The sequence below is a fragment of the Callorhinchus milii genome, unplaced genomic scaffold, assembly GCF_018977255.1.
Source record: "Callorhinchus milii isolate IMCB2004 unplaced genomic scaffold, IMCB_Cmil_1.0 Scaffold19, whole genome shotgun sequence".
NCBI lineage: Eukaryota > Metazoa > Chordata > Chondrichthyes > Chimaeriformes > Callorhinchidae > Callorhinchus > Callorhinchus milii.
In genome coordinates, this window is record NW_024704760.1 from 10,610,034 (window position 1) to 10,625,884 (window position 15,851).

Genomic DNA, 15,851 nt, shown 5'->3' on the forward strand with positions numbered 1-15,851 from the left:
CCATATAGCGACTGGATTGCTTCTTCACAAATGTTATTTGTTTGTGTGAATGCATCAAACATTACCCGAATGTTAAACAGGTCAGTTTTGGTTCTTGTCAGCCTGACACATTGGGAAACCCAACACCATGCTTAACAGCACCCTAACCAGACTGAGAGTTCCATACATGCCGTTTGCACATTGAATTAATACTTACTGAATTACAGAGAGTATTAGGCTGTTAGACCAGGGTGGAGAGAGCCAAGGCATCATGGGCAATGAGGCTGACTGGGGGTTTGGGACGGAGCCTGAATGCTTTGCCATTCATTGCCACTCTGGTGTGTGTGTATTTGAACTGTGATCATGGGACCTTCAAATTAGTATCAAATTAAAAAGAGTCCTCGTGTTTTGGGGGTGAAGCATTATGTTGGAATGAACAATAATAATAAGAATCCTTGCATTTCATATAGCACCTTATCATGTCTTCAAGACTTCATGAGGTGCTGGGGGAGGACTGCCTTGTTGGAGGTGCCATCCTTCTAACAAAACGTTGAACCAAAATTTGTCTGTGCCTGTTCAGGTGGACATTAAAGATCTCATGGCACTATTCGAAAAGAGAAATGAGTTTCTCTCTCCTGGTGTACTGACCAAAAAGGATATTAAAACATTAGTCATTCACATCATGGCTATTTGTAGGATGTGGCTAGGCTCAATATTTGCTGCTGTGTTCAACTACAAAATATACGGTCACTCCACTTCACAGAAACTTTGTCAGGAGCTTTGAGATATACTCAACGTTATAAATAAAAATAATAATCCTTGCATTTGATATAACACCTTATCACATTGTTATGGGGCAGGTAACTGGACTAAATAGCCTACTCTATGTATCTATGTTGAGACATCTCAAAGTGCTATGAAGCACTTTGTGTTGTCCTCCTGACACTTCATAGAATATATTGTAAAGTGAATTGACCTTATTTTGTGGTATTAAAAGCATTAACAATTGCACAACCAGTGACCCACAAACAGTCGTGGATTGAGTGATCAAATTTTTTTGGAAGGGATTATTACACCCTGGAAAGTGATCCGCCAATCAAGTAACAACCGGGTTCCTAATTACTGCTGGGTAAACAGCGGTGTGTGGAGTAAGGAAACTTGCCTAAAGTTTTGCCCCACCCAGGAATCGAACCGAGGTCCACTGGCCTGCGAGGCACTCTATCAAATGCAAGGAAGATTATTATTACTGGAATTATCTGTATGTCTCTCCTCTGTTATCGTCAACCATGAGCAATAGAATCAGGGAGATGAGTGGAAGAACAGACTGCACAGAGTCTTTTACACCAGATAAATGTCTCAAAATGCTTCAGCTGAAAGCTGAGCTCATCCTCAGAGAAAGAACAGTGACAAAGAGGCTGATTGGCCTCTGTGTCTTCATCATATTAAACATATGTTGTGTGTTGTCGGAAGCTTTAGAAATAATGGAGAAGGTGGAATGATATTAGGGAGACAGGCGAGAAGGAGTGGGGAAGAATTGTGGATAATTCATCATTGGAGCAACCATCGCTTCACATCTCAGCAAACTGAGTGTTTGTTTGATTGACATCAAATGAGATTTCAGCTTATTATTAACTTGTCAAACGGGCCTTCAAAGAAAGCGGCAGTGCAGATGGATGGTTTAATATGTTGTATTTTCCATTTTCAAACCCATTGAAACACAGGGTGTGTGTGATGTTAACTAAAGGCAAGTTTTCTCTGAGTATTGTATCTGTTTTGTTTCCAACTGACTTCCTAATCACAGATCTGAAATGAGCTGGAACTACAGAACCAGTTGATTTAATATCTGTGGCCTTTTTAAATCAACTTGGAAGCAAAAATCCATGTGTCCATGGGGGAGCTCATCCCCTGAGTGTTCCTGTAACATGGAATCCCATTAGCTGCTGATGTTGCCAAAAGGAATACATGTAACATTCACTGGCATTTTTTCCCCCAAATGCATCGGAGACCCACAGGCTTCAAAATGGAAATATTTACAATATAATAATTCTTGCATTGATATAGCACCTCATCACGTCGTCGAGACGGCTCAAAGCACTTAATAAGATATACTGTAAAGTGCAGCGACTGTATATTTTGTGGGGTGTATGTGGCAGCCAATATGTGCGCAGCAGTGTCCCACAAACAGTCGTAGATTGAGTGACCAATTTTTTAAAATATATTTATATATTTAGCACTGCATTGGAGTGTCAGACTACAATATATGAGTTCCATTTCCCCATAACCTTCTGACTTAGAGGCGAGAGTGATAACAACTAATTGCGCTAGGCTGTCACACAAATTCTATCCATCAGGTTCGTCCCAGCAGTAAGAAGAAACCCGATTGTTAGTCGATTGGCACCGTATAAAAAAGTCACTACACTTCATGTTTTGAATGTTTTGGAGAGTTTAACAGATGATAAGGTGCCGGAAAAATAAAATAATACATAATGCCCACATTTGCTACAATACACTGCCAAGAAGACATTTCAAAACTTTTCACAGTGAAGTGTAGTGACTGTATATTTTATAGGCAAATTCAGCAGTCAATTTGCACACTGCAACATCCCACAAACAGCTATGAAGTGAAGGGAAAGATCTTTCTTTCACTGATTACTGAGCCCAATCTGTGACGTTCCTGTAAAAGTATGGAATGTAAGTGGCGACAGACTATGCAGATGGGGTTGGAGGGGGTGAGGGGCATGAGCTGGCCTTCCCAATGCTACAGCTCAGAGAGAAATCATTAAACTCATCATCACAGTAAGTTAGTGCTGGCTGGCAGCTGTGAACTGTCTATTGATCATGAGAAACATCAAACATCATCTGATCGTGACTGTTCTCCTCACTGTTGAGCAATGTGTGCTCTGGCTCACATTACAGACCCTCAGAATCCTAACACACTCTCAAATTAATACCAGAATGGCCAACTTTACAATCCAAGCAGTAATAACTGGTTAATTTTCCTCAGTCATTCACAGAAGTGGAGAGTTGCCTGTAATGGGATATCACAGCCCGCTGGTTCACAGGATTGGTTGGGGTGAATAAGACCCTTCGGCCCATCTGTTCTCCGCCGACCAGAACACCGGCCCTCCCATCCTCCCATCACACCATCAAGCTGCTTATTAAGTGAGTTCAGGGTCCAGGCCTCAACTAACTAGTTCCATTCGTTAATTTCCCTTTGTGAAAGAAATACTTGTTGATGTCTGTCCTGAAATTGCCCCCTCAACCCTGACCCTTACCCCCCTGTTTTGCATCCTTGACATAACTTGTTCTGGGTTTACTTTCTCAATCGCAAATGGATCTAGATAAATGTCTAACAAGGAGTAAAGTATAGCAGTGTGGAGGAAAGGGCAGGTAAGTGGGACTGAAAGGATTGCCTTTAAAAAAGCCATCACGATGGGCTGAATGGCCTTATTCTATGCTGTAAATTTTTATGGTTCTAATTCTCTCCCTCTCAAGACTGAAGAGCCATTGCTGGTCGAATTGTTGCTCATAGCTCATTCGTCTCATACTGGGGATCATTCCCATAGCTCTGCCTCTAGGGTCTGTGCAGTCCCCTTACGTCGAGAAGATTCCATTCTACATGTACCCTGACTGACAAGATATGGATGACAGTGCCGGGAAGAGTGATGGGCAAACAGGAGACGGGCCCTCTTCTTGGCAACGGCTGTGAGCCTAGGTCCCCGAGGGGGGAAAGCATAGGTTGTTTTTTATTGCACGTATCCATCTTTGTATTAAAAAAATTGGCAAAATCAACGTAAATTCAACCAAGCAAAAGGACGAATGAGTTGGACATGTTTCTCTGCATTGATCTTTCTCCATCAAAAAAAGGAGAGAGGCTAATAACAGGAAGAAAAATGAATAATAATCTTTGCATTTCATATAGTGCTTTATCACATCTTCACGTCTTAAAGCGCTTTGCAGAATATACTTTAAAGTGAATTGACTGTGATTGTGTGGGCGAAACTCAATATTTGCTCCTGAAATCTAAAGGGTTGTAATAATAATAATAATCCTTGCATTGATATAACGCTTTTCATGTCCTCTAGACATCTCAAAGTGCTTCACAGAATATACTGTAAAGTGAATTGACTATATTTGTGGGCGAAACGCAGCAGCCAATTGCGCACAGCAGTGTCCCACGAACAGTCATGGATTGAAGTGACCAATTTTTTTAAGTTTAGTTCGAACACGTTCTCCAAGATGTGGACTATAGCTTTTAATCTGTTCCTTGACAAACACCGTTGTTTGAATTTAAAAATACTCATTCGGAAATAACTATCCCTCAGTAAGTAAGAAACAGTAATCCAGAGTCTAATTCTGTTTGCACTGCCTGAATAATTCGTTTCTAAGCTTGTAACATGACATTTTTTAATATTAATGTTAATTTCTTATTTTAAATGGATTTCTCTCTGGATAGTGAGAATGGGATTCAGAATGAGGATTAGTAGCCTGAACCAGACAGATAGATCCAGTGCCTGCTTGAAAGCGTAGTGTCGTACTGTAAGTGTTGGTGTTCAGAGGGATAGAAAGTGCACCAGCACCGACCCAAGGAACAACAATAAAATGAATGCCACAGAGGATGAAGCATTTAATAATATGAATAATAACTTGTATTTATGTGCTAACTTTCATGTCATAATAATAATAATAACCCTTACATTTGATATAGCGCTTTTCACGTCTTCTAGACGTCCCAAAGTGCTTCACAGAATATACTGTAAAGTGAATTGACTGTATATTTGTGGGCGAACGCGGCAGCCAATTGCACACAGCAATGTCCCACAAACAGTCGTGGATTGAAAATGACCAATTTATTATTGTTTTGTTTTTTTGGAGGGATTATTATTAGGCTCTGTGTGGAGTAAGGAAACTTGCCCAAGGTTTCGCCCTCTGCCTGGAATTAAACTCAGGTCTCTCACTTGCAAAGCGAGTGCTCTAATCACTGAGCTACAGGACTTCATGGTTCATGCAGGTGCAGCCTGGAAGCACTCTCGCCTTTGAGTCAGAAGGTTGTGGGTTCAAGTTCCATGTGGCAACTTTGAACTCACAGTCCAGGCTGATACTCCATCGCAATACTGGGGGAGCTCACTCATTGTTAGAGGTGCCTTAATTCAGATGAGATATTAAACCAAGGTTTGTTTGCCTGTCCAGGTGGATGTTAAAGATCCCGTGGTGCAATTGGAAAACAGTTTCTCCCAGTGTCCTGACCAACAATCTCCACAAATAAAATTGGTCATTCACTTCACGGCTGTTTGTGGGACATTGCTGTGCATGAAATTGGCTGCTCACTTGCCTACAAAGTACATAGTTGCTGTGATTCACAATAAAATCCTATGAATTGCATTGAGATATTTCAGTGATGTGATGTGCATGAACTGCAAGGCTTATTGTTATTCTAATAATTTGATTTTCTTACCAGGAAACATGAAAGGCTTCGTTTTCTTCAGCAGAGATGTGATTATAGAATTGAATCTCTTTCATAGGAGCTCGAGACTAGTGTAACAATTTAACACTTTGTACTAGGCAATGTGTGGGTGTAATGGACCCCTATTAATCTCTCCACACACATGAATGCGTGCGCGCACACACACACGTCGGGAGCATATCCCAAGATGCTGGACAGTCCAAGGTTTGACCCAGAGCCTGGGGTGGGGGCCGATGGGGTGGGGCCAGGGAAGGCAATGGTGGCTGAAAGCACAGTCAAAGAGGAAGGTCTTCAGGAGGACCTTGACTAGTCAAAGGGCTGTAGTTCCAGAGAGTGGGGGCAAAATGCAATGTGAAGCAAGAGCAGCAACTTGCATTTATATAGCACCTTTCATGCAGGGTAGTATCTCAGAGTGCTTAAGCAGGCTGAACACTAAAATATATATAAAAATGACAACACACATGGGTCAACTGAAAAAAGATAACATTTGATTTCTGGGGAAGATTTATCCGAAGAACTAAACACTTTTATTCAACTCATTTAAAATACAGATCGACCCCCAAAAACATTCATGTTACAAATACAGTCAGTGCTTCAGTACAAAATTCAGAATTGTTTGTCATAAATACACCAAATGTGTATTCCAAAAGTGTCGGCAGGCACGAAAAGAAACATCACACTCATGTTAGTTAATACATGAAAATCCTGGGTAAAAGGTACTTTATAGATAAGAACTTGATCTGTGGATGGGAAAGGATGATAGATTGGAAGCTAGTCTTATGTTTGAGCCATGAATAAAAACAATTCAGTTTCCAAAATAAATACACTTTAAACCCAAATTTCCCCTCCCTCTCCCCCAAGTCTTCGCTTGTATAACCATTGGGCTGAAGTTCCGGCTGGGGTTAGGCATAGGGCCTTTTGCTGCTAATGAGATTTCCCTGTACTAAATCTGTTTCCATGAATGGAATCTCAGCCTAATTGAATCTTACAATTCTTAAATTGAGTCCAAATTTAGACACAGAAAAATCTTCCTAATTAACACTGAATTTGAGATTTTTTCTACAATTCTGCAATGCCTTGCGGCCTGAGACCAGGTGGAATTTGAGGTCTTTTGTGCACCTAATACTCCCTGGAATTAGGTAAGAGGAAGTGACACACAGGAAGTCCCATGTGGATGTTGCATACATGGAACCCTCAGTTTAGATACTCTTGAGCATGGTGATATGTTTCTGCATTTGCCTGACCAAAAAATATTATTATTATCTGTTTTTACCATGGAGCATTGTATCCTCAATGGACAGGACAAGGCAAATTGGAAACCAAACTGGATCTGCCCTACCCTGGAGAGACATATCTCACATTGATTTGTCACACGGAAACAATACATCACAACTGGGACTTGTAGAAGTCCATCCAGTCTTTCATCCCCGAGAGAGGAAACATGGAACACGGAAATGGGTATGAGCAAATAGAGAAAGGAAGAATTCTCAACAGGAGAGAGCATTAAATAAGCCACTGAATATGCTCTGTATTGGTGTTCCTCACACTTGTAGTGAGCTTTGAGGTGTAAAAACAGGTTTGAGATTCAATCTGCTTGGATTAGGAAGACAACTCCAATGTTAGACAATCAGGCAACCCAGCCATTCAAACCAGAAGCCCAAGAATGTTCTGCTCTGCTCAGCTCACTGCACGGTAAGGGATGTTTTGACCATATACACAAAAAAGAGACAGTATTATCTACTGTGGCAAATAACATTTTCACAAATGTTTTCGTCTTAAAAAAGAATGCTCATGAACATTCAGAATTTAGTAACTCGCCTCATATTTTGGTAAGTGACTGGACTAATGTGAACGTTGAGCCCTGATTGAATGAGAGATGTTCCTCGGGCCTTTGAAGGAGCAGAGATGACAACAAAGAAAAGCGTCACATTTAACCACCGGCTCCTGACATCGGCTTGATATTTACCCAAATTGATCTACCTACTGACATGAGGGAAACAGGTCACATTTCACACATTACCGATTGAACAAAGTGATCCACCCCCAAAAGTTCAGAACAAAGTGACCCCTTTTACTACTCCCCATATTTACACCTGCGGGCTATCTCCGTGACAACCTATTGCACATGCCAGCCCAGAGTTCAGATTTGCTGTTTTCTATCTGTGAAGTGGTAGAAAAACTCCGGGCCTGCTACGAGTCCCCGTTTGGGCTATGAGTAAACTTGTGTTCCTCCCTCCTGTGTGGGAGTGGACTGAACGACTGACTTTACAATATGTAAAGGACGCAGAGTGGTCCGCAGAGCTTCCGGTGGGAGGGGATCATGGCGTTGGAGGGGGCTTCGGAGATGGACAGGAGCCCTGGCTGTCAAAGCTCGCTGTGCGTCCTTGCCACTGGAAAAAAATGTAAGAGGAAATTAAAATTTTCAATTCACTCTGAAACAGTTACAATCCCAAAAATTTACATTTACATGATGCCTTTCACACTGACAGGACATCCCAAGCTGCTTGACAGTCCTGGCTTGATAATCATTCTAGGGGGGAGAGAAGGGTAAGGATGATCAAAAACACGGTCAGTGAGGAAAGTCTTGAGATGGTCCTTGAACGAAGTGAGGGAGGGAGCAAGTGGGAGGGACTCCAGGATGTCTCCAGAGAGCGGGGGCTGAATGGCCGATTGTGGGGGAGATGGGGAACACAAAGCAGGCCATGCCCCCTGAGCGGTGGGAGTGGCTGGGTTGGTAGGGATTTGAGTAGGTGGCAGATTTACGGTGGGCCGAGACCGTGGAGAAATTTAAAAGGAATTTTAACTATTAAGAATGGAAAGCTCAACATTGCTTCAGCCCATGGATCCATTCAGGTCAGAATTGTGGGAAATTCATTAATTTTGACATTGTTTATTCATAAGATCCACAAGATCGCTTCATAGATGAATCATAGAATCATAGTATTATACAGAACAGAAGGAAGCCATTCGGCCCATCGTGCTTGTGCCAGCTCTTTGATAAGAGCTATCCAAATTAGTCCCACTTCCCCGCTCTCTCCCCATAGCTCTGCAAACTTGTCCTCCCCAAATAATTATCTACTTCTCTCTTAAATGTTGTTATTGAATTGGCTTCCACCAGCCTTTCAGGCAATGCATTCCAGATCCAAACAACTCATTGTGTGAAAACATTTCTCCTCACCTCCCCTCTGTTTCTATTTTAGATCAGTGTCCTCGGGTTACCGAACCTCCCGCCAGTGGAAATAGTTTCTCCTTGTTCACCCTATCGAATCCCCTCATAACTTTGAAAACTTCTATTAAGTTTCCCCTTAACCTTCTCCACTCCAAGGAGAATAATCCTTGCTTCTCTCGCCTCTCCTCATAACTGAAATCCCTAATTCCTGGTACCAACCTGGTAAATCTCCTTTGCACTCTCTCCAATGCCTTGACATCCTTCCTAAAGTGTGGGGCCCAGAACTGAACACAGTCTCTAAATGAGGCCTAACCAGTGTTTTATAAAGGTTCATCATAACTTCCTGACTTTTATATTCTATGCCCTTACTTATAAAGCCTAGTATCCCGTATGTTTTTTTTTAACAGCTTTAACAACCTGTCCTACCACCTTCAAAGATTTGCTTATATGAATCCCCAGGTCTCCCTGTTCCTTCACCCCCTGTAAGATTGTACCATCAGTTTATATTGCCTCTCCTCATTCTTCCTTCCAAAATGCATCACTTTGCATTTCTTCACATTAAACCTCATCTGCCACACATCTGCCCATTTTACCAGTCTGTCTATGTCCCCTTGCAGTTTGCTACTATCCTCCTCACCATTTACTACTTTTCCTCGCTTAGCATTATCTGCAAACTTGGAAATTGTACTCCCTAATCCCAAGTCCAATTTGAAGAAGACCCTTCAGCTCATCTGATCTCATCCCTCCAGAACAGCCACAATCCTGTCACCCATCACAGCATCAAGTTGCTTCTTAAATGTGTCTCAGTGTCGTGGCCTCAACAATCCTTCCTGGTAACCGTGTTCCAGTCGTTAATTACCCTCTGAGTAAAGAAAAACTTCCTGGTGTCAGTACTAAAACAGCCCCAAACCCATGTACTCTTCTCCTGCTGCCTCACTGTATTTGCAAGTATTTGAATTTACTTTCCTCAATCTTACATAGAAGTTTGTATAAGAACCCTCTGAGGCTGAAGAAGCACAGCTTGGCTAATCATTTCTCTAACCCTGGGGAATCCTCTGGAGGGAAACAATACAAATCAAATATTCATTGAAAATATACCCATCAACATCCCCAATCTAATAACTGAAAATAAATATTGATCATAAGCTGACCTTCTGATTGGGGCCAGCACCTGTCAATGTGTTCTCAGATCTCAGCCACTGAAACACAGAATCATAGAATATTACAGAACAAAAGGAGGCTATTCAGAAAATTGTGCCTGTTCAGGCTCTTTGGAAGAGCTACCCAATCGGTCCCACTCACCCAGCTCTTCCTCATATTATTGCAAATTGTTCCTCTTCAAGTACCTATCCAATTCCCTTTTGAAAGTTGTTGTTGAATATGCTTCCATCACCTTTTCAGACAGTGCATTCCAGACCATGACAACTCCTCATCTCTCCCCTGGTGCTTTTGCCAATTGTCTTGAATCAATGTCTCCTGGTTACCGACCCACCTGCCGAAGGAAACAGTTTCTCCCCATCTACTCTATCAAAAACCCTCATAATTTTGAAATTGTATCGCTCAGCTCCCAGAATCCACACCTCTCGCTTTAATCTCTTGAGCTTCCACTGACACTACGTCATGGGCTTATGATTTCAGAACAGAAACCAGGATGTTTTTCTTTACTCAGAGGGGAAAATGTAATAATCCTTGCATCTGATACAGCACATTACCACATCCTCAAGATGTCTCAGACCCTTCACAGGATTTTACTGTAAAAGTGCAATAGGTATTCTATGGGCAAACGTGGCAACCAATTTGCGCACAGCAATGTCCCACAATCTGCCATGAGCAATTCTCTATGGGGATTGTCGACCAGGACATTGGGAGAAACTTCCTTCTCTTTTCAAATAGTAGTATGGAATTTTTAATGTGCACTTGAACAGACCTCGGTTTAACAATAATAATAATCCTTGTATTTGATATAGCGCCTTACCATATCTTTGAGACGTCTCAAAGCATTTCACAGAATATACTGTAAAGTGAATTGACTGTATATTTTGTGGGCGAAATGCAGCACAAAACAGTGTGTGAATTGAGTGACCAAATTTTCTTTTGAAGGGCTTATTACCCTTAGATCCACCAATCGAGGAGAAAAAAAGCATTTAAGGCCATGAAGAAAAATAGCACGGAAATAAGTCGGACTCAATACGGAAATAAGAAGGTATGCCAGGACTAGGACTACAAAAGGATCAGAAAAGCTTTAAATTGAACATGGCAAAAGGTGTGAGGGCCTAATAACAAAAAGTTTTTCGGTTACATTAAGAGAAGTAAAACAAGCAATGAAATGTGGCACTGAAGGTGGGTTCAACATGACAAATAATGCTGCACAGGCTGCAATAGTACTAAATAAACTTTTTGCATCAGCCTTTACCAAGGAGGAGACAGGTAACCTATCTGATCTGGAAAGAAAACTCAAGGATGTCGCAGAGAAAAGTTGCGACACTATTCATATCACTACCAGCATTGCTGCCAAACAGCTGTGTAAACTTAAGGTAAATAAATCTCAGGGGCCAGATAAATTGCATCGGAGGAACCTTAAGGAAATAACAACAACAACAAGAACAACAACAAAATTACATTTGTATAGCGCCTTTCACATCGGGAGGATGTCCCAAGGTGCTGGATAGACAGAGTTACGGACCCAAAATGGGGATCGGGGTGGGGGAGGGTGGAGGGCAGGGGGGAGCAGGGGGATCGAAAGCACGGTCGAAGAAGATGGTCTTGAGGTGGGTCTTGAAGGTGGTGAGGGAGGGGGCGAGAGGGAGGGACTGTGGGATGAAGTTCCAGAGCGTGGGTGCAGAGTGGCAGAAGGCCCACATGCCAATAGTGGGGCGAGCAAGGGAGGAAGTTGCAGAAACGCTGGCAAAAATCTTTTAAAATAACTGAATACTGGAGAGGTGCTGAGGGATTGGAGAAAGGCAGATCTGACTCCTATTTTTAAAAAAGGTAACACAAGTAACCCAGGAAACTACAGACCAGTAAGTTTGACATCCATTGTGGGTAAAATTATGGAAACTCTTATTAAGGATAAAATCATGGAGCATCTGGACAGAAATAAAATCATAAAAGATACCCAATACGGGTTCATGAAGGGAAGGTCTTGCCAATCTAATTTACTGGTTTTCTGTGACGGATGTTGACAAGGAAAAGGCTGTGAATGTTGTATATCTGGATTTCAGTGATGCCTTTGATACAGTTCCTCTTGAGAGGCTGTTAGTGAAAGTAAAGAAAGCGAGAATCAGTGGAGGTATATTACAATGGATACATAACTTGTTTACTGAAGAACCCAGAGGGTGGTGGTACAGGGAATGTCATCAGACTGGGAAAATGTTACCAGTGGAGTTTTTATAAATGATCTGGAACTAGGAGTCACAAGCACAGTGGCTAAGTTTGCAGATGACACCAAGGTAATGAAGGTGGTAGATTGCGAAGCTGAACAAGATAGGTTACAGGAGGATTTGAACATACTTGGGAATTGGGCAGATGAAATTCAATGTGGAGCAATGTAAAGTACTTCACATGGAAGCAAAAAATCCTGGAAAGTATTATTTGAACGGAAGGAAAATAATATGTATGAAAAATGGTAAGGACCTGGGGGTCCTGATTGACAACACATTGAAGTTCTCCCAACAATGTTCTCTGACAGTGAGTAAAGCAAACCAGATATATCAAAATATCAATAGCAGCCAAAATAGTGGGGTCATCCTGCCACTGTATAAATCATTTGTGAGACCATACTGTGTACAGTTCTGGCCACCACAGTACAAAAAGGATATTGGAGAAATCGAGAAGATACAGAGGAGGGCAACGATTTTGGGATTGGAAGGACTTGTCTATGAAGAGCGACTAAGTAAATTGGTCATGTTCACATTGGAAAAGAGAAGGTTGAGAGGCAACATGATTAATGAATTTAAGTATATTAAAGGGGCAAAACAATATAGATCATGACAGGCTGTTTCAACTTGTCCAGAAGAGTAAAACCGGAAGACACGGCCTGCGATTGAAGGGGATAAATTCAGAATGAATCTATGCAAACACTATTTCAGTTGGATGAATAGTGAAAGGTGACGTGAAAGGCGCTATACAAATGTAATCTTGTTGTTGTTGTAGTGAACCTGTGGAACAGACTCCCCAGGGACACGGTTGAATCAGGAAGTGTTGATTGTTTCAAACACAGATTAGATAGTTTTTGTTTAGGAAATAACATTATGGGATACAGTACATAGGTAAATGGGACATATATGCATGCGACCGCCAGGAAGGCAAACTAGATGGACCTTGGTCTTTTCTCGGCTAGCATTTCTTATGTTCTTATGTTCTTATGAGTAACAACTGTGTTCCTACTGACTGCTAGGTAAATAGAGGCATGTGGAGTAAGGAAAGTTTCCCAATGATCCCCCTGCCCGAGAATCGAACCCAGGGGTTTAACATTTCATCTGAAGGACTGTGTCTCCAACAATGTGGAGCTCCCTCAGCACTGCAGTGGAGCGTGGCATGGGATCTTGAACATCCACCTGAACAGACAGACTGGAACTCAGCTTAACATGTCATTCAAACCACGACACCTCTGACAAAACAGTGCTCCCTCAGCACTGCACTGAACGGTAGTGTCAGCCCAGACTGTGAGCTTGAAGATGGTGGCAGAGAGCCCCAGGTGCCTCCACTTCACTGCCAGGGTCTCAGTGAGAGCTTACCTCCACAAGGGCATGCCAGTGAGCTATTGGTTTGCGTGGGTACGCCAGCATCTCGTTCCAGTGGTCTCGCCCCAAGCCATCGGCCGTGATGCCCACCCGACAGACTCCGATGATCTCATTGTGGCCAACACTGAGTGGGGAGGAAAAGATACTTGTTAAAGCCTCTCCCCAGCAAACAATGGGATAGATGCCAGCCAGCACTGAAGCCCATCGCAATCAGCCCCAGCCACAGGACACAGGGTCACACCACCGGGAGATTACCGACAATTGAAGGACAACAGTTTAAAGTGTTAGCCCGGCTCAGTTTCTAACAATTTTGTCTCCGGCTCACAAGATTGTGGGTTTAAATCCACAACAATACACACTTTACAGTATTCTTGTGCAGCGCTTTGAGACGTCTCGATGACGTGATAAGTTGCTGTATCAAATGCAAGGATTATTATTATCATTATTATAATAGGGACTTTGTGTTCACAGCCTGACTCTCCAGTGCAATGCTGGGTGGATGCTGTTCAATGTTGGAGGTACCGTCCTCTGTGGATCAGACCCTTAACTCAGTACCTGTCCCGATGGACGTTAAAGAACCCGCAACAGTATTCGAAAAGAGAAGGGAGTTTCTCTCTCCCGATGTCCTGGCTGACAATTTGTGCGCAAATTATTTCTACGAATACTCTCCACAGCAGTTCCCTGTGAAGTACAATTAGATGTTATAATAGACAATCCCTTGATAATCAATAAGATTGTTCCTTGGGTTTTAAAAAGCAAACCAAATAAAAAACAGGGGTTTCCAGTTTTAAGCTTGGCCTCGACTTTGGTGGTCATTTAGGTGGCTGTTGACTAATTCTAGAGAGACATGTTTTACCAAAAATGTGCCAGAGGAGAGATGGCCCAGGTGGTGTTGTGGTCACAGCAGACTGACTGTGACAGATGCTCCCCCCTCTGTCTATGTTTCTCTTCTCCCTTGTCAATCCTTGCTTGTTCAAAATCAACTGCTGCCTACATAGGAATCGCTCCACAACTTATGAGATGTTACAGCCACTGCATCAAACACAAATATTGATCTTCTTATCCGTGCCAGACTGGTGCCAACCTGTGCCCCAAGGCTCTGGACATACACAGAGTCTGACTCAACAACAAATGAACACAAATTACACTTGTATAGCGCCTTGCAGATCGGGAGGATGTCCCAAGGCGCTATACTCCTTTTGTTAGACTCTAGGCGTTAGACTCACCGATCGTAATCCATGACGGAGACCAGGAGGCTGACTTGATCCATGTTCTCTGGGGGAATGTCGAAGATAATCGCCTCGTTGTAAGTTGGATTCAGTGTGTTTTTCTTTATTGTTGTTTTCTTCTTTTTTAATCTTCGCCCTTCGCACAGCAACGAGACCTTCACGTACGGATCTAGAAGAGAAATCAGCTGTGTTAGACAGCAACAACAACTTATGTTTACGCCCTCCACGCTGGGTGGAGTCTCAGAGCGCTTAACAATGGTGGATCCCAAGGCCGAGCCAGGGGGAGGGGGAAGGTGACCATAGGCGCGGTCGAAAAGGAAGGTCTTCATGTGCGATCTGAAGATGGGGAAGGAGAGGGCGAGGCCAAGGGATTGAGGGAGGCAGTTCCAAAGCTTCAGGGCGTAATGGCTGAAGGCACGGCTGCCGATGGTTGAGTGGGGGATTTCTAGACGCAGAGAAGGCCAGACCCAATAGAGCAGAGGCAGCGGGTACTGGGGAGAGAGGAGTTTAGAGAGATGGGGTGGAGGGGGGGGGGTGGTCAAGAAATGGAGGGATTTAAACACTAGAGTGAGGATCTTGAAGTGGATCCGCTCTGTGACAGGAGCCAGAGGAGTTTGGCAAGGACTGGGGGTATCGGTGTACGAAGTTTGGTGCGGGTGAGAAAGTTAAACTGCAGGCGGACACACAGAATAAACAGCAATAACAGCACGATCTATGCACCATCGATACAGTTTAAATTAACTTCTAAAGGAGCTTCCTTGCTCCTCTTTACACCAAGAGGATCTCTTAGCCCAGTGATTTTTCTTTACACGTTTCAGACCTTCAATCGAACAGTCTGGGCTGACACTGCAGTGCAGTGCTGGGGAGAGCTCTGCATTGTTGGAGGTGGCGTCCTTCAGATGAGACATTAAAACCAAGGTCTCGCCTGAGCCTGATCAAGTGGATGTTAAGATCCCGTGGCTCTATTCAAAAAGAGAAGGGTGTTTCTCTCTCCCATTGTGCTGGAAAATAATCCCCCAGATAAAATTGGTCATTCACCTCATGGCTGTTTGTGGGGACGTTGCCGTGTGCAAATTGGTGGCTGGTTTCACCTATAAAAACACAGGCACTTTACAGTGTATCGTTCTTTGATGTGATAAGGCACTGCATCAAATGCAAAGATTATTATAAAAACAGTTACCATGCTGTCTGTGAAAGGTGTCTACGTCCTGTCTAACACAGGACTTTGTGGAGTCCTGTAGCTCAGTGGTTAGAGCACTTGCCTCACA

At 42.9% G+C, this 15,851-nt stretch overlaps 1 protein-coding gene across 1 annotated transcript in view; it reads right to left on the reverse strand.

Moving 5' to 3' along the window:
• Positions 1 to 5,943: 5,943 nt before the first annotated feature.
• Positions 5,944 to 15,851, reverse strand: part of LOC103186079 (synaptotagmin-6) — a 74,045-nt gene continuing 64,137 nt past the window's right edge. The window contains exons 6-8 of the mRNA XM_042342260.1: positions 14,581 to 14,752; positions 13,349 to 13,478; positions 5,944 to 7,833 (exon numbers count right to left, since the gene is read on the reverse strand). Of these exons, the coding sequence (XP_042198194.1) occupies positions 7,762 to 7,833; positions 13,349 to 13,478; positions 14,581 to 14,752 (374 nt within the window). The 3' untranslated portion in view covers positions 5,944 to 7,761. The remainder of the gene's footprint in view (positions 7,834 to 13,348; positions 13,479 to 14,580; positions 14,753 to 15,851) is intronic.